The 21999-nt window shown below is 35.9% G+C and overlaps 3 protein-coding genes across 5 annotated transcripts; 1 reads left to right on the forward strand and 2 right to left on the reverse strand.

Annotated features, from left to right (window-relative positions):
* The first annotated feature begins 1733 nt into the window (after positions 1-1733).
* LOC113286623 (N-terminal acetyltransferase B complex auxiliary subunit NAA25-like) lies at positions 1734-7530 on the forward strand. Of its 3 annotated transcripts, none has more exons than XM_026535193.1 (17): positions 1734-1929; positions 2130-2179; positions 2302-2366; positions 2518-2689; positions 2786-2925; positions 3249-3399; positions 3597-3715; positions 3809-3883; positions 4017-4071; positions 4144-4262; positions 5084-5157; positions 5262-5367; positions 5473-5594; positions 6007-6517; positions 6616-6841; positions 6951-7048; positions 7142-7530. In XM_026535193.1, the coding sequence occupies exons 3-17, from the start codon at positions 2331-2333 to the stop codon at positions 7157-7159; spliced, it is 2022 nt and encodes a 673-aa protein (XP_026390978.1). In that variant the 5' UTR covers positions 1734-1929; positions 2130-2179; positions 2302-2330; the 3' UTR covers positions 7160-7530. The 3 variants fall into 3 exon arrangements, with proteins under 3 accessions (XP_026390978.1, XP_026390977.1, XP_026390976.1); XM_026535191.1 differs by having other exon boundaries at positions 1735-1929; positions 5259-5367; XM_026535192.1 differs by lacking the exon at positions 2130-2179 and having other exon boundaries at positions 5259-5367.
* A 2635-nt stretch (positions 7531-10165) lies between these two features.
* LOC113286520 lies at positions 10166-11701 on the reverse strand. Its single transcript, XM_026535113.1, has one exon. It carries the CDS (start codon positions 11699-11701, stop codon positions 10166-10168), a length of 1536 nt encoding a protein of 511 aa, XP_026390898.1.
* A 7264-nt stretch (positions 11702-18965) lies between these two features.
* LOC113286521 (histone H3.v1-like) lies at positions 18966-21563 on the reverse strand. Its single transcript, XM_026535114.1, has 5 exons — positions 21531-21563; positions 21238-21426; positions 20744-20872; positions 19962-20090; positions 18966-19316 (listed from the first exon to the last, which is right to left on the reverse strand). Exons 1-5 carry the CDS (start codon positions 21561-21563, stop codon positions 18966-18968), a joined length of 831 nt encoding a protein of 276 aa, XP_026390899.1.
* Positions 21564-21999: the final 436 nt, after the last annotated feature.

Here is a 21999-nt window from a genome sequence, read left to right on the forward strand (position 1 = left end):
TCACAAAATATGAATTTACTTCCTTTAAACGAATGTAAAACATTGTTTCCTAGGATGAAATTTTCACCTCATACCGATACACAATCACAATAACATTCAAACGATTATGTCGATGTCTTATAAACGAAGTTCAAAAGATAAGTGTTATACTTCTTATTGTATTCCTTAATACTACGTCTAACTAGAGTGTAATCATTCATGCTTCGCAGTTATATGTTTTCAATATGCACGACTTGAAAGATACGTTAGGGAATGAAACAATTCAAGTCAAATATCACTAACCTCAAGTGGAAGGATGATGTCGTCATTGTAGCTCCTTACTTGTTCACTTCTTCAAGTGTTCGTAATACTTGTAATGTCTCATATCTTAATACTTTCAATCTAACCTATACGAAGGTGACTCTAGTACATAATCAAGCGACTCTTTAAATGATTTTTGGTTCACTAAAATATGACAACCGAACTTGACATACCAGCGCTGGGTGCAACCGAGATACGCTCTAAAAAAATCTAATGTTAACTTAACCACCCAACAACAATAAAGCCGCATTAAGATAAAACAAGTTCATAATGAATGTTATATTCAACTGATAAACGATTAACTAACCATTTCAAAAAGTATGTCAGTCTTTGAAAAGTCCCTTTAACGTGCCAACACCACAAACATCTAGTCTTCCTGATACAAAAATTCACAGTGCTGCAACACTAGCCACCGTGCTATTTATCTTTTTGCAGGTGCATTTGTTTTCTTTTTTGGAATTCTTTATACTACCTGCATAGTCAAAAGGGAATAGTCAAAGAGAAATCAGTGTATATTGATATGTACTGCCAGTTGATTTACAAGATCCATATTCAGTCTAAGCTGTTAGCAGTTAAGCATCAGTCTATATTGATATGTATTTTCAAAACATGTTAGTATATATTGATATGTACCTAATATCTATGTAAGATACAATACCATCATTTCATATCCTACGGGTTTTGATGATTAAGGTTTGTAATGATCGGTTCTTGTTCTGGTTTTGATTTTATGATTTTGATATGTGCCCTAGTTTTGATAGATATTGATTTTGACTTTCAGAAGATTGATTACGTTGAAGAATAAGAAAATGAGAGGTATTTAGGATTCGTGGAAAGAGAAATTATTTTCAATTCGTTTTGATGGAAGAAACAGAGAGAAAAGTTATTGCAGAGGTCCAAGAGGTCTCAAGTTCGAGCCCCCAATAGCATAATATTGCAGAAATTAACATGGAAGGTAGAGTTAGTTTGCTCCCCTTGTGACACAATCTCACCCCCCATCCGTTTCGGCTCCTTTGGCTAGGTCACCCATAAGGCTCGCTGGTAGGCTAGCACAACAACCTGATCAATTAATGTAGTAGTATGTTGTTGAAACTTAGCTTGTTACACTTCCAATTAGTTAATATAATACTCTTTATCCAATATTAAAATAATAATAATAAATTCATTTCTCCAATATCTGCACATACAATAAAAAGGGCAGGCAAATCTTTTTGCAAGACTAAAACATTTTTGGACCTCAGATTAAATGTTTTCTCTTGATGGACCATAGACTAAATGGGTCGCGGGTTTTCGGACCAATCAAGAAATTTCTTAATAAAATAAAAAAAAAAGAAACTTTCTCCTCGTAATAACATGAAAAAGAGCTTCGTAATTTGGGTTCGGATCTTCCCACTGCCTTACAAGTTACCGTGTAAGATATACCCAAGCCCAAATTGTATCTTTTCTGAATCGGGGGAAAAGAGCATGCCCTAACAGTTCCTCCTCCTCAATTTCCTCCTTCTAACATCCCATTTTAATCTAATTCTTAATCTAATTCTCTGTTACCTCAAAAACTCTCCTGTAATCTATCGCCACTGAACTCTCCTGCCGTGAAATTTCTTGTTTTTGTTCCTGTGCTGATGTTCCGCGGTAAGTTCTCGGAATTTTTTTTTTTTTTTTAAACAAGATACAATGTGATTATTATCCGGGAACCACAAAAATTTTAGAAAAGAAAAGAAAATGAACCCGTAGAAGGGCTTGTTGTTGTTGAGTTAAAGAAATTGTAATCATTCCGACTTTAATTGTGTTTTTATGGAATTTTTGTTGGGGTATTGGCGGTTGACATTCAGATTATTATGATTCACTTCATGAGGTGATTGATATATATATATATATCCAGGTATGGCTTGTTTTAAAGTTATAATAACTTTCATAAGCTTAATCAATCCACTTCTAGGTTAGTTTTTTTTTTTTGGTCTCTTTCCATTTTAAGCTATTTTTTACATTTTTAATGTAACTCAGGTTCTGATTGCAAGGATTTCTCATAAGAAATGGAAGCCCTAGCCATAAGCACTCCAGAGGATATGGTAACACGACTAAACCACTTGGGAAGATTATATTTTCAAATCCCAATAATACAACGTGCATCTTTATCCCCAATTCTTTTGGGTTTATATTAGCTTGTTTCTTCAGCCTTTCTCCTACCATTTGTTTGATCTTGTTGGTCCCTTGTATCAGAAAAAACAAGATTGGATCAAGAAAGATAAGTTGCACCAGGAAGTTGTATCTTTACCCAAAAGAGAATGTTCCAAATTTGAGCCTCAAACTTCACTATCAGCGGATTTGATCAGCTCATTACCGGATCAACAATCATCAAAAAGACTCAAGTTAGAGGATCAAGCTTCTTCAGGTAACGATTCAACAGTCGTATGCTCTTTTGTGCTTCTAAATTTTCCGTATACTTCTGTGTGCTAACTTCAATAAAATTTACTCAAACTGAAACAAGCTGTGGCATCTTCGAAAAATCTTATCCTAAAGAACCAAATCCAACTTGTTAAAGATTCCATTGAATCTCGCCAGTTCATAAAAGCTCTGAAGCTCATCAATGCTCTACAATCCGAGTTTCCGACTTCTGCACTAGTTTTGGTAATGCTTACTACGTTTTGCTGGTTTAATTTAAATAGTTATACTTGTTTATTGATTCTTTCACACCTCGTGCAAGTTTTCTTTGTTTTGTTCTTATACGGAATCAGTTAAGTGAAACCCGTTTTTCAAAATTAAGATTAGTTATTTGTTTTAGACAAAATCTAGTTTAGTGTTCTAAAATTGCTGTTCCAATGTGATGGTCTAGCTTTTATTTTCTCCTCCAGATTTTAGATATAATATTTAAGGTATGGAATTCAGATTCAAGTTACTTAAATCAGTTTTAGTGTTAAGTTTTACCCTTCTATTTATTCCCTGTTACTTAGGCTCTGAAGGCATTGGTTTATGAGAAAACTGTCGGTAAAGCTGAAGCACTGTCTATTTGCTCAGACACCAAGGAACATATGCTCTCTGATATTTCAGTTCTTCCCGATGTACTGACAATATTGGAGACTGTTTGCCAACGTCTCGGTCGCTGTAAGTACTATCCTTTTGCATCAAAATGTTAATTGTACAACAGTAGGTAAGAAAGTTTGAAATTCTGGTTCACAACAAGTCAACAACTGTTGTCCTACAGTTTTGCAATTTGTCTAACGTTTCTATCGTAATAGATAGTAGTAACTTCATCCGCTAATAGTTTTTCTTGTTTTTTATTTTATTGATGAACACTACAGTGGATATGGCTATTGGTTATTATGAACATGCTTGTGGGAAAGGTTTTGGAAGTTTGGAACTAATGAGGGGATTGTTTAATTGCTATGCTCGCGAGTCTTCATTTGTGAAGCAACTAGGGGTATCCAAGAACCTAAATTATTTTCTTCTTTCATTTTTCTTTGGATCTGCTTATTTCCTGTTTTCTTAATTCGATTTCATTGTATGTTGGCAGGTTTCCGTCTTAATGTATAAGCTTGTTCGGGAGGACAAGTTTCTGTTCTGGGCTGTTCTCTGCATTCAATTACAGGTTTTCTGTTAAATGCAATTAGGTGTTAATAATGTTTACATTTGTATCCATGCGTAGTTTATTACATACTTTTCTTAAAAATAACAATATATTATATTATATGTGTACCAACGATATTGCTTGCCTGGTGCAGGTGCTTTCTCATTTGCTCAAGAAGCAAACGGTGGCTAACTCGGATGAACCAGAAGGTAAATTTTTCTGTATTAGATTTTTCCTTCGATTACACACAAATGTCCTTTAAATGTTTGGGAATTTTCCAGCCTTCCTCGTATACATTTCTATGGGGGAGCAGCAAGCAATGTACGACCCTGCTCATGAGATTCTTTCCAAGTTAGGCTCGACACTTCTAGTGGTCAAATTTGATAAGCAGCGTTCACAGGTACTTTCTCAAACCCCATTTATTTTGTTATTATTGCGGAATTAAATAGTTGTTGACAGCAGTTTGTTGAGTCTTGATTACACACTGCGAGTCGACACATTTTCACTAGAAATTCACTTTAGAATAGGGGTAAACAAAGTTTCTTGTGCGAAATTTGTATGCTTAGGATGAGTCTTTGTTTGATTGAAGTAACATACATCCCAGTTTATACCCTTTTGTTTAATCAATGGTGTACTTTTATAGGCACCCACAACTTGATCAATTTCTGGGAATATAGAAACCTTATGCAGGTCTGAATAGTATTACTTATAAAAGAATAATGCTTATTTTACACAGCATGCCACTGCAGCCCAAAGATGGCATATTGAAACTATGACAATATAAACAAAAACTAAATGTTAAACCACTATCACTTTACTGATTTTAAAGATGAATGTTGGATGTTATTGGATCACGAGTAAGAGAAACTGCTCCTGATTCATACTGTGTCTGAGCACTGTATTGCTTTTTTCCAAACAAGTTGTTTGCTCTAATATGAGTTTAAACACTTGGGCAAAATGGTGGTTCATCTAAAGGCTTTTCATGAAGTTTCCAATCTTTAACATGCATGGATTGGATGCATGGGTTTTCTTAAGAATGTGGAGTGTGGGTTTTGTTCAGGCTAGGTTTGAGGCCCAAAAGACTCGCCCTTTCATGCCTTGGATTAGTATCCATTCTAGAGCTTAAAAGTATTATGTTCTTGATGATGTAAATTTATATCTCATATTTTATCATTTTTTCTTTTTCTTGTTTTTTTTGGTTGTTTGACTTTAACTTGACAGGGGGGAAGGCTTCTTGCTCATGTTTGTGACTATACTGCTGCTGTTGAGGCCTTCAAGAAAATATTAGAGTCATGGTAATCTCTTTGTTTCAAGAATAAGTAGCTTTTACATAGTTCCTAGCGAGGTTTGTTATTCATTGCCACACTAATAAAAAAATTTCATGGTTTTTGTGCAGCAGCCCTGGTGATTGGCAATCTTTCCTAAAGGATATTTGCTGTTCGCTTGAGGATGATAGCAAATACAGATATTTGGCTTGCAAGATATCTCAATTACCTATGGTTAATGTAGGTATTCTCGGTTAATCTATATTCTGGCTTTGCACTTTCTTTTTTTGTCTATATTTCTCACTTTAAAATTTATTCAATTCATGTGATAAAAATGATTTACAGTGTGGTTCAGAAATCTCGAAAGCACTACAGTTGTCAAACTTGAAGAATGCTAGAAACAGATGCCTTCATAAGGGAAAGGACAGTGATGCGCTTGAGGAGGCTATTTATGAGTACTTCAACAGGTTTATTTTGGCTTTGATCTCTTTCTTTACTGAACTACGTGTGTGCTACTTTCTACGAGAAAGGCCTTTTTACTATAGGTTCACTGCTAGTTGTTTAAGCTTTTGGTCATGTGGTCAATCAGTTGTTGAACCATTATTTTGACGAGGGTTCAGGTTGCATAATTATAATTTCCGTCTTTCCCTTGAGATATACAAGATAATGTAGATAAATAATTAACCCTTTAGTGCAAGTGCTTGTTACGTCGTATGCCTATTATGTTGCTTAAAGTGTTGCCAGATGATATTTGTCTCAATTCTGATATGATTTTGCGCATTTGCAATGTTACTGTTTTGGAATCAGATTTGTACGACTTTCATGTTAGCTAACTACTATGGCTAGTAAACTTAGCAAATTTGTCTCCATTTTGTGCAGTATCGATCACACAGCTCAAAGGTTCTTTCAAGTCTTGTCAAAAGATGAAGAATGCCAATTGATAGAAAATCTTATCAAGCCAGATATTTTGACTCCAGATTTGCTAAAAGAAGAGTTCAGTAAAATATGTATAGTCTCCAGTATTCCAAAACGCTTTGGAAACTTCTCTGTGGGAGAAGGATCTCGATTTCATGGGACTACAATCGTTATAAAAACTAATAAGTTTATCATACTTGCTGGGGATGGAAAACTAACATCAGCTTATTCCGACAATGCATTGCTGTCTAGAAGTGATAAGGTTAGACAATTTGATGATTTGTGTATTGCCATATGTGGAGTTTGGAAAGGTTTCAGTAATACTGTCAGTATTTTGCGAAAGTATATGAGATGTTTCAAAAAAAATGGGAAAGGAAGGCCCACGGTCAGAAAGTTTGCCGAGTACATTGCAGATGAAGCTCCCTTGTTGAATCGAGTGACTGAAGTTGTTGTTTGCGCTTTTGATGATCTAGAGGTATGAGTTTCCTTATAGTTCTTACTTTATCTCTCATTAGCTGTTTCTTTGGGTGCTCGTATCTAAATTTTTTATTTTTGTTGGATGATGTGTTTTAGGATGACCAAACTCCAGCTCCATGCGTTTCATGTGCCGACAAATCCTATTGTTTTGATGTGGAAAAGTCTTTTTACTGTTCTGGATCCTGTGTTAGTCACGTGAAAAGTATCTTATCAGAAGGAAATATTCGTCCGGACATGGGGCTTGCAGAGGCAATTACTTTAGTTGAAAGAGCACTAGTAGTTGCGGCTATCTTTGACAATTGCACTGGTGGATTAGCAAATAGTAAGTCACTATCTTTACTTCCAATCTTTATGTGAAGAAATATTCTCACCTTTCCAATCTTTATACAAAGAAATTTTCTCACTCTTCTATTATTCATTATTATCTCCAGTTACCGTGATTGACAATTACAAGAACGTAAAGGTAATGGCTAGAGAACATATACGCACTACATTATGGGAAAGACATCGTTATTTTTTTGAAAACAGGGTAAGTTGATGATTTAATTATAAGTACTATTATATCGTGGAAATGACCGTTTCTTGATAAACTAGAGTAAGCGTATGGTCTCAATTTCTGCAGGAGAAGACCAAAATATGAAGAGAACATGACGTAGAAGAAAAAGAGGAAGGAGGAATACAATCGTCACCAATATGCATCAGAAACTTGGATGCCGGTGTGTTCTAATTTCTTCATGATTGATAAATTTTCATTGGTTGCTACTACTGAGACGTTTATAGTTCTGTATGTTAGACCTTGTTAAGCATTCGGTGCGCGTTTCATGGATTTATTGTTAGTATAGATGACATAAGCTACATTAGGATGTTCTGCCTTAATGATTGTACTTCAAGATATTCCTAGTTTCTTTATGAAGTGAAAGTGTTGATTGGAATTAAATATGCTGGTAGATTTTGAGACAACTTAAAACTCTAATGGAAGAGAAGTCCCAGTGCTTGGGGGATGCATTCTTATTTTTTGGTTTAAGTTGAGTTTTATGTGTGGCATAACGGTAAAGCTCAAGTCCTGTGAGTGTTAAGGTACAGGGTAACAGGGGTCTTAAATCCAAAAGAGTGTTCATCAGTTTCATATGGTTATTCCAATGCGTCGTATGTATGGAAGTTTTTTTTTTTTTTTATATTCAACTACTCTTCATATTACTCTTGCTGATGTTGCTGAGAATTTGATGCCTGAATCTCTATATGGAGGGTACTACACGGAAATTTGCTTGGGGAATTTGAATGATGCCCTTGAGAAAGAAAAAGAGGATATAAAATTGAAAGGTGAAATGGAATAGGATGAGGATGAGGAGTGTACTGAAATGAATCTGGTGGTTCTAGCCCCTCGGGAACTTGGAAAGTAGGATCACATTTTGGACTTGTAATTTCAGTTTGATCTTCCAGTTTTTAATAATAAGTATCTTTCAAATTTGAATTCATTATTTGATCCTCTCGATCCCAATCTTGAATTCAATTTGATCTTCTCGAGATTAACCAAGTAATGCTTTCTTGATCAATCTTATTGGTGTTGGGTTGTAGAACATATTTATGATTAATAACTCTTTAGTTTAGGTGTATCTGTGATACCGTGTATCAGAGACTCATAAGTGTTTGATAGTTCTAAATCTTAACCCATTCGTTTGCCTAAAGATTGTCCTCTCTGATGGTGATTTCACCCAACCTCAAATGTATGGGCTTGGGCTCAAGTGAGAATGTATTATAACACCTCGTGTAGTTTTAGTTTGATGGTGTCATAAGGGTGCCGATAAATGGATAAAAAAATAGCTTTTAGTTAATATAAAAATTTAATCACCTGCTTAAAGATTGTGAGGATAGTAGATACCATGGGGAAACACAATCTGAACAATTCATGGGGAAGTATCTAATTGAGGTCCCTAAAGGAGGGGTAGGGATGTGCAGGTATGTACCGGTTTTCACCACGTTGTATGGGTTTGGGCTCAACTGAGAACGTAGAGATGCCGTCCAACAGTATTATAATGGGAATGACCTTTTTTATTTTCTGGATGTTATTGAAGTTAGATTTGTGCATGTGCTATAATTCGGGTATATTTTTTTTTCTTAGTTTTGGTGTGTCCGGGGATTCACTCATGGCAACGCATTTTTTTAATGGTGTGTGAGGGGTTTCGACCCACCCTGTGGCAACGTATTTTTTATTTGGTGTGTGTAGGGTTTCATCTCGTCCCGTGGTAATACATTTTTGATTTGGTGTGATGGGGCAAATACATTAAATAGATGGACAATGTATAAATTTTATTTAGTTTTTCTTTTTAATTTAGTGTGCGCGGGACTTCGCTCCTCCCCGTGGCAATGCATATTTGATTGCTGTGCGCTGGGCTTCGCTCTACCTTATTACGATGTGTATCTTTTATTTGGTGTGCAGATATTGTTTTTTTTTCTTTTTATTTTTGCATAAAATATGTGAATTTTTTTCCCTATTATTATATATTAATTTGGAAAAGGAATCCTAATATAATAGTTAGTTGATTCCAAACTAAATTTAGACTTCCATAAAATTCCAAATACGGTAAGATAGGTTTTCATTTTAAGTTTATAAATTTTATAATCAATCATACGTTCGGGAATGTTTTAGATGTAGGCGAGCCAGGAGGTCGCCTAGTTTGGGGGCCCAAAACAAATTTGTTTACAAGTGAATTACTAATAGTCATAAATGTTCTAAATGATTTTCTTACATTTACAAATATGACAGACAATTGTAATAATTATACTTGTTATAAATAATTCGGTAACAACTAAGAGCAACTCTTATTATCTCCTAGTCATAGATTTTGAATGTTTTATGGCAGATTGGAAGTATATGACGCGGAATCTAATCTAAAAAGCTGTACATTCAACGTCCTTCGGGTGCCAAGCTAAATCTAAATTATCGTTTTTAGTAGTATGCAAGCTTATCTCCAAAACTAAAAAGATTATTTATGTTCTTGACTAACTATCACATAAAAAGGCCTCAAAATTGAAGCTCGCCTAAGGCACTTCGAAACTCTAAGACGGCCCTGGCTATAGATATGCAATTAAGCTAACCAGGTTAGCTGTTATTAATGTTGTGTTCTCTTAGATGAGTGTTTATGATGCATGATGTTCAACTACCAACGGTTGATGCTATTATTTGCTAAAAATGTCAGGACTTCAAATGGAACTACTGCTTGAAACTAATTAACTTGATTCGAGGCTTTGAATCAATCTTTTGCTTAGAATCTTCTATATGGTTTTGTTTTTGGTTTAACTGACATTAGCTAAAGACAGGAAAAGCACTACTATCAGACAGACCACTGGTCCAACCACAAGAGCATTTAAAGAAGAAACCACTAGGGAATGAATAATGACTAATTAAAGAAAGCAAATATAAGTATTAGGCGCTACCCTCGCCTAGCGCCTAGGCGCACCGAGGAAAATTGAAAAACTGCAGAAAAACGCATGATTTGGCGCCTTGGGCGTCTTTTTTTTCATGCACTACGAAAAGCAAAGCTTACAAACGAGATATCCATCAACCTCGCAAGCTATTCAAGTACATGCAAACAAACAAACAAACATGCAAAGGTTCAAACAATTCAACAAAACAAAGAGGATTCAACTAAAGTTTAGCTGTTGGGATGGCAGTCTGCTCAACCTTGAAGGTTTCGTTGAAGGCATTGGCACCAACAAACCAACCATCGTCTTTTTCATAGATTTTTTCAGTCCCATCCGACAGAATATCGGTCTGAGTATAAGAAAAAGGAATACCAGCAGTGCCCTGTACCGCAATCAGACTTGCCGTCACAATACTCTTAGACGGCACCTCAACTGTATAAACAGACCCCATCTGTACTTCCCTTTCCACCGTTTCTCCCCATTCGTACGAACTGGTAAACTCTACGGAAAACTCAATCGATGCTTCCGCCACCTCTGGCACACCAGATGTCATGGTTGTTTTAACACCTAGACTCAGAGATAGGCTTGCGTTCCAAGTACTACTATGGACATCTGAAATCCTGAGATCTATTGCTACCGTCATGGCCGATAGGGTGTTGTTTTCGACCCTTTTGTTGATGAGCACAACGGGTTTTCCTTTAGTTGTATTTGCAGCAGGGATCCGAAAAACAACGTTATCGATTTTCCTCGACAAAACAGGATCTGCAATTACCAGGCGAGAATACTCGTCAGCATATTTGTTGACTCTACCTAGGCAGTCCACCTTGTCGTACGCCGTGAGTCTCTTGCAGTAAAGATTGTCTACGAGGCCTCGGAGAGCGACGACATTTTCTGCGTATTTGACAGGGAGGAATACGTTCTCAGTTTTGTGGGTCGTCTTGTCAGACGACTCAGACCCGTTCGCAAATACCCACAAGGAATTCTTATTGCTCCAGAACATATTGCTAGAAAGACTCTTTATGCGGATGCCTCCATTTCGACTTGGCGTCACCTCGAATTCCGTATCCGTTCCTCGGAGTCTACCGATGCTAAAACCCAAATACTCGTCTGTACCAGTAAGGAGGTAGTTTCCATTGTCCCCCTTGAGCACCATCCGGTTTGGGAACATCACTACAGACTCCCAGTTGATTACAAGAAACTTGTCGTACCCGTCTCTATCCGCCTTTAAGCAGTCAACGAGGGTGGAAGCGCCCGCCTGTAAGCAAGCGAAATTGCCAGTAGCCATATGGCGAAATCGTACCATGGTATTATCGCCAGCAGTTACGAAAACGGGCTGGAAAAGTGTGCACGACCATTTTGTTTGATCCTCCTCAGGGTCAGCAGCAACCGCAGTGATCCAGTTGTTGGTTGCGCTTACAGTTGACAAGTACTTATTGTTGTACATACATCTGATATTAAATAGTCCGGCAGCATCTTTATTTTTCCCCTTCTCCAACTCAAACCTCGTGTCACGATCGAAACTGTATTCACCTCCGAATTTGAGAGCCAGAGGAACCTGCGAATTGCCTTCAACAGAGCGCAAGTATTTATCATTATAATCTGATTGGAGTATTACATACCTCGGCAGTGCTTCTGCCATGATAGCATGTATCCCACTGTTTTCACTCAAAGGAACCGCCACTCCAACTCCACCTCCATCAACAGGAGGAGGTATTACCAATGGTTTGAACTTGCACAAAGAAGAAGAAGTTGGTTTCATCTCTCAATTTTTCTTTCCTTGTCTTGTGTTTCTGTATGTAACTTGTATGCCTTACTTTATAGGCCGGTAGAGAAGAATGAGATGGAGTTTTTAAATGATAGTGGATTCCAACACCCTGTACTTTAAACCAAGTGGGAATAGTTCAGCTGATCAGGGGTGATTGAGATCAGTAGTTTAAATGCCCACGCGAACTATTAAGTAATCACATTTGCTAATTATTGTGTTAGCCATGACATTTTCTTATCGGAAGGAGTAGACTTTTATTCAGTAATCACATTTGCTCTGCAATTTGACATGTTGGCCTATAAAATGTTACACCTAAGCATTTGTAAGCTAACGGAAGACAACATCAATCATTTGTTTATCTTTTATCGTACTTATCCACATTTTCGTTTAGAACTGACTATCGAAGTTAGTGACTTAGTCACCCACCGATAGCGGAAATAGAAATTGAATACGGGAAGGGCAAGAAAAAAAATTTGGACTTGCAAAATAAAAACCCGGGCTTAAGCCCATTTTTAAGGCCTGTTTTGTCAACATTTAGGGGTAATTGGTGAGCAACAGGTAAAAGTGAAAACTACAGGGGCATTCGTTCTTATAGTTTTCCCTATTGTGAAACCCACGTGTGGGAAATGTCACACGCGCACCCAAAAACGCCTGTGAAAATTATGCCGTCACCCAGAGTTTTCAAAATTAGTTTCTTTTATGTTTTAATTCCCAGCTTAGCCTCACTTTCACTTTCAGGTTCGAGAGATTCAATTTCTGAGAGATTGAGAAGGAGATACAATAGGAGTGAGAGATTAGATTATTTATCGAGAGATGAGAAGGAGCTGATTGATAGATTGAATTTACTCAGGAAAGATAATTCAAGTTTTAGCCTCACTTGTTCAGAGATTCAGTCTCGAGAGATTGATCACTGACAGATTGGGAAGGAGGTAGAATAAGAGCGAGAGATGGGAAGGAGCTGATTTAGAGATTGAATTTACTCAGCAAAGATAATCTGAAATTCAAGCTTCAGGTTCGTTCATTTTCATTCCTATCTTGATTCTGATTTTTGTTTAATTTTGATTCGATTTTAGGTTTTAGTTTCTGTAAGATTAGGATCTATTATTTTAGGTTTTCAAAGCTTAATTTAGGTTTTCGGATCGTTTTTTAGATATTTGAAGCTTGTATTTGATTTTTTTTTTTATTTTTATTTTCCAGGTTTGGAAATTGTTACGATCAATGCAGAGCTTTTCGATTCATTTTATTTGTTTCGGTTTCATGTTCGGATGTTGATATACCAATTTTCTAGGTTTTTCTTCTGTTCTATTCGATTTTTTATTTGATTTATTTTTCTATTATTATTTTCGATCTATTACCTGTTACGTTAATGTAGACGTTATTGATTTTCATATCTAGTTGATTTTTTATCTGATTATGGTTAATGTAGATTTGTCTCTTTTCTGTTGTTGATTTGATCTTTTAATTTTGAGTATGAATTTTTGTGAAGCAATATGCAGGATAGATATGTTTGATTTTTTTCTCTTTGTGTTTTGCAGGGTGAAAATGCATGTTGTTAGTGCACTAGTTGTAATTCACTACTTCAGTGAATTCTTAGTACATCCTGTTCATGTAACACAAGTCTGGAGACTTTGAAGACAGCCGTTTTCCAGAAGTGGACTCGTTTATTACCTCATCATGTCATATTTTCCTATAATGATGGAAGCAAGTTTGTGCGAGTTGATTTTGATGTTTTGCTTCAGTGTTTTGTATCTCGCTTCCACTGTAAAGGTTAGAAGGGCTTTAATTTACTTATCGAAGTTGGATGCAAATCTTACATCAGTCGTAGTAGAGCTTCAAGTAGTCGTGTAATAGAACCTGAACCCGAAGAAGATATGGTGAATTTCCTTGAAGATGGTTCTGTGCCTGTTAGCAAGGTTCTTAAGACCGAGGGTTGGAATAAATTACTTGGTGAAGTTGCTAAATTTTTTTTGGAGGTGTAGCAGAGGTACGTATTGTAGTGAAGAAATACGAGGTAAAGACTGTGCGTGTTCTTGTATATACTAAGAATGAACCTAACAGGTTCTATGCAAAATTCTCAAAAGAAAATTTCCCTTGGGAGTATAAGGTTAGTGCTGTTGATGTTGATAACAGGATGCTTAAGGTTAACAAATATTTTTAGAAGTCTTAGCGGTGGTGTGGGATGTGAAAGGATTTTCCATAGGCTCAGCAGTAAATTTGTTTCTAGTCTTTTCAAGGATGAAATTAAAAGTGATCTGAATCTCAAAGCTTCTGTTTTGATTTTTTTTTTCAAAACTAGCTATGGGATCATTGTGAAATGCTATCAAGCATATAATGGAAGGGAGAAGTATATGAGGATATATGTGGTGTGGATGTCATATCGTATTCGCATCTGGTATGGTATGTAGATGCCATTCTCAGCACAAATCCTGGGAGTTGGATTGATTTTAAAGTTCAAATGGATGAAACTGAATCGAACGAGGATAGTTCAACTTATTTAGAAGTTCAAGCACCTTCAAATAAGTTTGTGCGCCTTTTTATTACTTTAGAGGCATGCATCCACGGTTACCGTTACCTTCGTCCCATGATTTATATTGATGTTAACTTTCTTAAAGGGAGATTTAGAGGATGCCTCATGGCTGCAACCGCTACCAATGCTGAAAATGGTAAGTTTTCTGATAATGCATCATTTTTATATATGTGCATAATATCTCATACACTATTTATTTTGGATTCATAATGTCTTATGCATTTTTTTTTATTTATATGCATAATGTCTTATAGATTATTATTTTCACTTTTATAGTTATTCATCATTTTTGTTTAGATGCATGAGACATTATGCATTATTTTGTTTCAGCTGCATATGCATTAATATTTTCACTTTTCTGATTTATGAATTTTTTATTCACGTGCATAATGTCTTATCCATCATTTTGTTTAGATGCATAAGATATTATGCATTAGTTTTGTTTTAGCTGCGTAATACTTTATGTAGACGTTGGCTTAATTTTATATTTTTTAAAGTCCTGAAACATGTTTTTTTTATGCATGGTTCTTTCCCCTAGTCATGGCCCTGGTACCTGGTGAAGATAATTATAACTGGGAATGGTTCTTGAGGAATTTGAATAATGTTCTTGATTATGATCAAATGCCAATCACATTTTTATCTGATCGTGCATAAGGATTAAAGAGAGCGATTCCAGTTATTTTTCCTGGAGCCTTACACAGTTTATGCTATTATCATCTTAAGATGAACTTACCTATTAATTCTTCTGACGAAAGGTATGGTGCCATTATTGATGCATTTCAAGTTGATGCGTATGCTCTTAGTCCCGAAGGTTTCCAAACTGCCATCGCTACAATTAAGGGTCTTAGTTGTGGTTGGGTTGCAAACTACATTGAAGATATCCCTCCCGAGAGGTGGTCATATGCCTTTTTTCAGGGATGTAGGTATGGAAGGACATCTTTTAATCTTGCTGAATCCTTAGTTGGATGAAGGTACACAAGAAGCTACCTGCAAATTCTCTTCTAGATATGATCAGGAAGGATGTGATGAGGATGATGTCAGAAAGGAGGAATACTGGTAATAGTTTCATAAAAATTCTCACACCGAAGATTGAAGCTAAGATGAAGGCTCTTATTGATGAGGGTTTAAACTGGATGGTTATATAGTCCTCATGTTTATGAAGTGGAAGGCGGTGAGAGTTCTCATTGTGTTAATATTGAGGCAAGGACATGTACCTATCAGAGGTGGCGCGTCTATGGGTTTCCATGTGTGCATGCTTTTGCATCGATAACAATGTCTGGTTCTAATCCATATGATTGTTTTGAACCTTATTTCACTACTTCATACTTCAATAATGCCTATAACCATGCAATTCATCTTATTCCGAACTACAACAGGCCTGAAGGTTATGAAGGTTATGATATTGTCAATGTACTTGGCCACCAGAGATACCACCAGCTAACATGCATTTAAGCATATATGAGAAGCCACCCAGGAGAGCTATGCGCTGTGGTAATTGTTTTGAGCTTGGTAATCATAACAAGAAAACATGTACAAATCCTACCTGTTACAAGAAGCCTTCGAATCCACCGAAGCAGCCAAAGCAACCTAAGGGAGAGCAATTATCTTGTTTTTTCTTCAGACTATTACTTTTATGTTTGAACCTTATTCGTTTGTCTTTAATTAGTTTCTGTATTAGTTTTTATGAACAAGTACTTTTTCTTTACTTAGTTTCTTTTTTGTATTGGTTTTATGAAAAAATACCTTTTTTTCACTGTGTGTTTTTCTGCTTCTATCAGATAATGTTATTCATTTTTATTCTTAAATGCATAATAGATTATGCATTAGTTTTTGATGATGCATAACGTGTTATGCATTCTTTTTCGAAGATGCATAATCTTTTATGCATTCTTTTTTTCGAAGATGCACAATCTGTTATGCATTTATTCTTTTAAAGATGGATGCATAACGAGTCACGCAACTGTGGTTCCTTCTTGCATCTACAACTGCATAACAAGTCATGCACATTTACTTTATTCTGAATAACATGTTATTCAGGTTCATTTTGTTGCATAACATGATATTGAGATGTTTATATGTAACATGTTGTTGCATAACATGATATTTAGATATTTCCTTGTAAGATTTATATCATGTTACATTTATAATCGGAGGTCGAGGGGGCGCTATCATAGTACAGTTAAATGAAATAAGATTGCAGCAAATATAAGCACTGAAACAAGCATTGACATATTATAAGTATATATATATAAACATCGTCAAGATAACAAGATATAAGTTGTTCATACAAGATTCATAGAAATACATTACGCATAACTATTGACTGAAATTAAGCTTCACACTAACTACTTTCCCATTAGTTTTCACTCCCAAGTTAAATTGCTCAACCTAGCAACAACACACAGGTTGATAAAACAAAGTTACGTTTGAAAATTTCTATTATGCACAACATCAGAAACATTTACGCATAGCTTCATCACATTGATGCGCAACATCATTCTAGATGTCTTCATTGGCATCTATCGCCCAACTGTTTCCAAGATCCGTCAGCATTTTCAATGCCATGCTTACTCTTTTCTTGTTGGCTTTTTCTACTACATATTTTTTTCCCATCTTCAGCCATTTCTACCTGACTTCAAATTTCATATAGTAGCATACAAATATGAGGTAGTCGGGGTGATGACCTTGTTCAGGAACAATCTTCGTAAAAATATCCTTGTATACAAGAGGTTCCCTCTTTATATCCACGACTTCTAGTGATAGTTTCAGTTCGTCATATATTTGGATCAAATAAGGCATACAAGCCCTTGACATTATAATAGCTTGTTTCTTGTAGTTAACTTTATATCCATCAAGACTGTAATAGAAGTTCCACTCACCCTCTGAAAAGTCATATTCTAACAATGTCCAATGTGTACCAGCAGGGTTTTCCTTTGCCATAAGTTTATTGGAATGAACATTTTCTCAACTTCAATAGGGAGATTCAAGATGAATTCTCCAACATATTTGGCAATCCCATATTTTTCCTTTGTTTTAACAAAGAACTGCAAAAGAAATATTTTTTAGGAAAAAAACGTTAGTGGATGCAATTGAAAGGGTGCACAACAGGTGTAGGAAACAATGTTGAATAACTTGTTATGCAGTTCAAAAGTAGTTGCATAACATATTATGCAGAAGTAATAATATGGGCATAACATAATACACAATAATAAATTGTTATGTAGAAAAATGATATTTTTTACTTACCCAAGCATCTAGCCTCATGAATGCACACTTCGCATACCTATTGTCAATACTATCAGCCTCATGTTCATATTTCCGCTTCCTGAACAACCTATAACTGTAGAAGCATAGTACTTGTTCTTCTAGGTATTCATTGTTCATTAGATTCCTTATTATATCTCTGTGAATCCGAATATCCCACAAGTAAGGTCTTCTCCTTCTCTGATACTCGAAGCCGAATTTCTGCAGATGACATAATTAGTGAGATGTTTTATTCAAGTGACATGCAGCAGAACCATAAACTAGAGGGTTGTGTTATGCATGGATTGTTTTAGAAGCATAACTTATTATGCATGGGTTTTTTTTTTTAATCATAACATGTTATGCATTTATTTCATAAGAAGCATAACCTGTAATGCATTGATTTTTTAAACAAGCATAAAGGTAGTTTTGATGTACTTACAGGCTGTTGGCATTCTCAAAGTAGGTCTCCAGTACCTCCATCAAGGATGATTCTATTGTATCCCTGTAATCTTGTAAGCATTCCAATGTTTACAGCGGAGGTAATTTTCTGAATGGCCCTCCAGCAGATGTACGAGGATTTTCTTCTTCAATCTTATTCTCACCAGGATTGTCTTTTTGCTTATGCTGCTTCCCTAGCTCACAATCTTTGAGTAGTACACTTTTTTTCCTATCATTTCATGTTGTCATTTCCTTGATTCTTATTACCTTGCTTCCTGGTTGGTTACCATCCTCTTCTGCCTTGTTTGCTTTTCCTTTAGTGGTGTATTTCTTCACATGTTTCTTCTTTCCAAATCATGTTCTTGGAACAAATTCCTCTTCTAGTTCTTCTTCCTACAGATTCATGTAACCAAAAGTGTGTTAGAATAACCAATATAACCAATTTATTTTGAAATTAAGTAAATAATAGTTGATTAAACAACAAAAAAACAACATCATAAATAGTATATAGCTGATCAAAAATAATAAATAGAATATAGTTGATTCGACATTAAAAAAATACTTCAAGCAGTTCATGGTTTTTCAAATACATTAAAAAAACTTCAAGCAGTTCTGTTTTATATTTTATGTACCAATGCTTGTGTATTTAGCTCATTCTCTGTAGCTTTGTTCGGGTATCCTTTGTTTTCAGCTACCTGTGTGGATGGAGTTGAGGGATTCTATGCGACTATATTTGAGTATTCTTCTTTGTTTTTAGCAACGGCCGTCTCAACAGTTGGTTGTTGCGTCTTTTCTGTGACTTGATCTTCTGGCATCACAACAGTGGGTTGTTCGGGTTTCTGCGACTGGCTCTTCTGGCATCTCAACAGCTTGTTGTTGTTTCCCTCCAGAACCATCTTCTCCTTATGAAATATGGATATTAAATGTGGTCACTTCAACTACTTCTGCTACATTCGGAGTTTCTGGAAGATGTTCATCATCTTCTGCTCCAGCACCATATTCTCCTCCAGCACCATCATCACCAGCAAGGAATTCTTTTTCCTTTGCTTAAATTCTTTTTTGAGTTGTTGCCATATTTGGTGTTGTATGCAATTCCTTTGGCGTGTCTGTTTCCTTGTCGCTGGAGAGATTAACAGCTTTTTCCAGGTCCGTGAGCTTGTAAGGTGACGACTGGAGTCCCTGACTAGCAGTTTGGTCTTGGCTATCAAGTATGATAACACCCAGAAATGATTTTTGTGTAGGTTGTTCAATTGAAGATACCAGTTCAACAAGTGTCTCATTCCTTGGAAAATTCTGACTCAGTGGAACGCTAGGCTCAGCTGATGATGCATTGACGCTAGGGCCAACTGATGATTCCACTCGTACCTCCTTTTTCACGCCTGAAGCAACGAGCAACTCCTTCACTTTATCGTACAACTAAGAATTAAAGTCTCCTACAGTCTGTCTATATTTCTCCTGAGTCTATTTGATGTCTTTTAGCATTTTTTGGAAATTCTTCAACCTTGATCCAGGACTATCGGGAAACTTCTTTTCTTCAATGATCTGTAACGTATCCTGGAATGCGTCTTCATACTTTTCCCTGTTCACTTCAAGATCCATTGCGATGAGTCCATATATAGTTTTCATATTTTTGGTTCTCTTGGTTCACAGAGTTACAACTCCATTGGACTGTACGCATCTCTAAAGTTCTCATGAAACTGCAACATGATTAATAAGACTCATCAGGGAATGCATAACAAGTATAACAACATTTTTTATATACATAACATGTGATGCAGATATTTTAAACAATTCATAACTAACCATGAATTAAACATTGGAGCTGCATAACATATTATGCACTCATACTTCACAACCCTGCCTAACACTTCATTTTTAAATAATGCATAACTGGTTATGCATTCACAATGGTATATGCCTAAGATGGTATTCAATTATTTATAAAGGTTCGTAAACATTAAACAATGCATAATTGGTTATGATTCACAATTGTATATGCATAAGATGTTATGCAATTATTTATAAAGGTTCATAAACAAATACCTTTAAGTCTGTAATATGCTTCTTGAGCATTGATTTCTTCACTGCTGCAAAGTCCCACCTCCCATCTCTTGGTGTAGTATCACTGTCACTGACCTTGATGCCGGATGCCAACTCAGCTATGTCAGAGTCCTCAGCCAACCAAAGATGCAAAAAAAAAAAAAAACTTATATATAAGACATTATATAGATTTGATTTATTTACAGAGATCAAGTAAAAAAAAAAAAAAACCAACTCACAAGAGAATATATAGTGAAACCAAGAAAATTTCTGATTTGAAGATTCTTTTCTTTCATAGTTTTGATGCCGTCCATCAGGTGTTCGTGAATCAGATAAGGAAATGATAAACAGTCCATGGTTTGCAAATTCTTCACCAAACCAACATATTTGACGTCCAAATTGTATCCCATTGACCCACAAAATAACAAGATGACTAGCATGTAAAGGCAGACAAGGCAGACAACTTCCCCTTCACAGCCTATCTTATCAAGTTTTTCCAACACCAGCCTTTGAATATCATCTACCCACACCTTTCTTACCCGATCTTTGGGATATGTACTCACTTTACCTGCCGCTGTTTTGAGTGGGAATTGGTTGACCAAGGCAAGTGACTGAGTCAGCTCTACCTCTTCCTTTGAAGTCAGAATATTTCTTCCTCAATATCCTTCAACTCTTGGAATCATAAAAGTAGCAGAAAGCTCACTATCCGTTGACGATATACACTTGTTTCTGGATACCTTGAGTGAATGCTGACTCAAATAATCATGGTTATATGATGAAAATACCTCATCCATCAGCTGGCTGCTCTTACCATCAAACAATTCCATGTCTGCAGTAGATACCCAGTTATAGAATTTCCCAAATGGACTCAAATTCATCATACTAGCCTGCGTTGGAGTAAAACCACCTCTTTCCTTTATATTTGAGAACAAGGTACCTACCCTTAGAAATCCTGCTCTATAATTACCTTTCTGAGTTGCAGGTTTGGTTTTAGGTTTAACCGAATAAATAAATACCAAAAAAAATTGCATTTTACCAAGTTAGAACCACTATTTTTACTGCATAATGGCATTTGCATAATCTGTTATGCACATTTTTTTCCATGCATAACCTATAATGCAATACTTCTTAAATTATGTTGCATAACCTATGATGACTTGTTATCCACACCCAGTTGTCCGCATAACCTATTATGCATTTTTTTTAAAGAAGCATTATGTGTTTTACAAGCTATTAACTACAAAACTAACAGGTAAATGATCAACATAATTTCATTTACTGATGCATAACAGGAACTCAACGCATCTGGTTCATAGACGACACATTGATGATCGGGTTCTTCTTCTTCTTCTTCTTCATCTTCTTCTTCTTCACTTTCGGATCTTTCAATTTTCATATCCTTCTTCTTCCTTTTCACATCTTGGGATTGTTTGGGTTCACATCTTTTTCTTATCAACAGTTTGCTTGACTGAAACAGACCAAGTCAACAATGAAACAAATCAATCACACTAAAGAAACAATCTATGATGAAACAATATATCACACAAAAAGGAACTCACAAGAAAATCTTACCAGCTTCCTTTGGTGCAGCTTTCTCAAAATCATCTGTATCATCTTCATCATCCAAAACTTCCTTTGGTGCAGCTTTCTCTGCTTTCTTTTTTCTTTTAGTAGCTTTATCAGGCTGAATTCTAGATGCACTAGTGTTTGCAATTAATTGCTCCTCAGCTTACCGATCAGAAACTAATAGCAAACAAGAACAAAATCATGCATATTCAGAAAATATCAAGTTATGTTCAGAAAATTGTGATTAAGTTCTGACCAACTTTCTTTTTAGTCTTTGTTTTCTTTTCTGCTTCAGGCTTAGGTGAACTGGTGATGCCTGATCTTGCAATCTCTGTGACTTCCTTGATGGGGTGGTTGCTTCAGGATCTAGACAGAAAATTGTTATTCATATAAGGTTATGCGGTAACTTTGGTAAACATAACATGTCATGCATCTGCATAACAAGTCATGCAGATTTATTTTATTCTGCATTACA

The sequence above is a fragment of the Papaver somniferum genome, chromosome 6 (assembly GCF_003573695.1).
Source record: "Papaver somniferum cultivar HN1 chromosome 6, ASM357369v1, whole genome shotgun sequence".
In the NCBI taxonomy this organism is placed as follows: Eukaryota; Viridiplantae; Streptophyta; class Magnoliopsida; order Ranunculales; family Papaveraceae; genus Papaver; species Papaver somniferum.

Coding starts and splice junctions, on each gene's coding strand:
- LOC113286623 (XM_026535192.1), top strand. CDS start 2,331: ATGGAAGCCCTAGCCATAAGCACTCCAGAGGATATG. Junction 2,926..3,248: donor CGACTTCTGCACTAGTTTTG/GTAATGCTTACT, acceptor CCTGTTACTTAG/GCTCTGAAGGCATTGGTTTA. Junction 5,595..6,006: donor ATTTATGAGTACTTCAACAG/GTTTATTTTGGC, acceptor CATTTTGTGCAG/TATCGATCACACAGCTCAAA.
- LOC113286520 (XM_026535113.1), bottom strand. CDS start 11,701: ATGAAACCAACTTCTTCTTCTTTGTGCAAGTTCAAACCATTGGTAATA.
- LOC113286521 (XM_026535114.1), bottom strand. CDS start 21,563: ATGATTTTGAGAAAGCTGCACCAAAGGAAGCTG. Junction 20,873..21,237: donor TGAGTTCCTGTTATGCATCA/GTAAATGAAATT, acceptor TCAAATATAAAG/GAAAGAGGTGGTTTTACTCC. Junction 20,091..20,743: donor GCAGCCAGCTGATGGATGAG/GTATTTTCATCA, acceptor TGGTTGGCTGAG/GACTCTGACATAGCTGAGTT.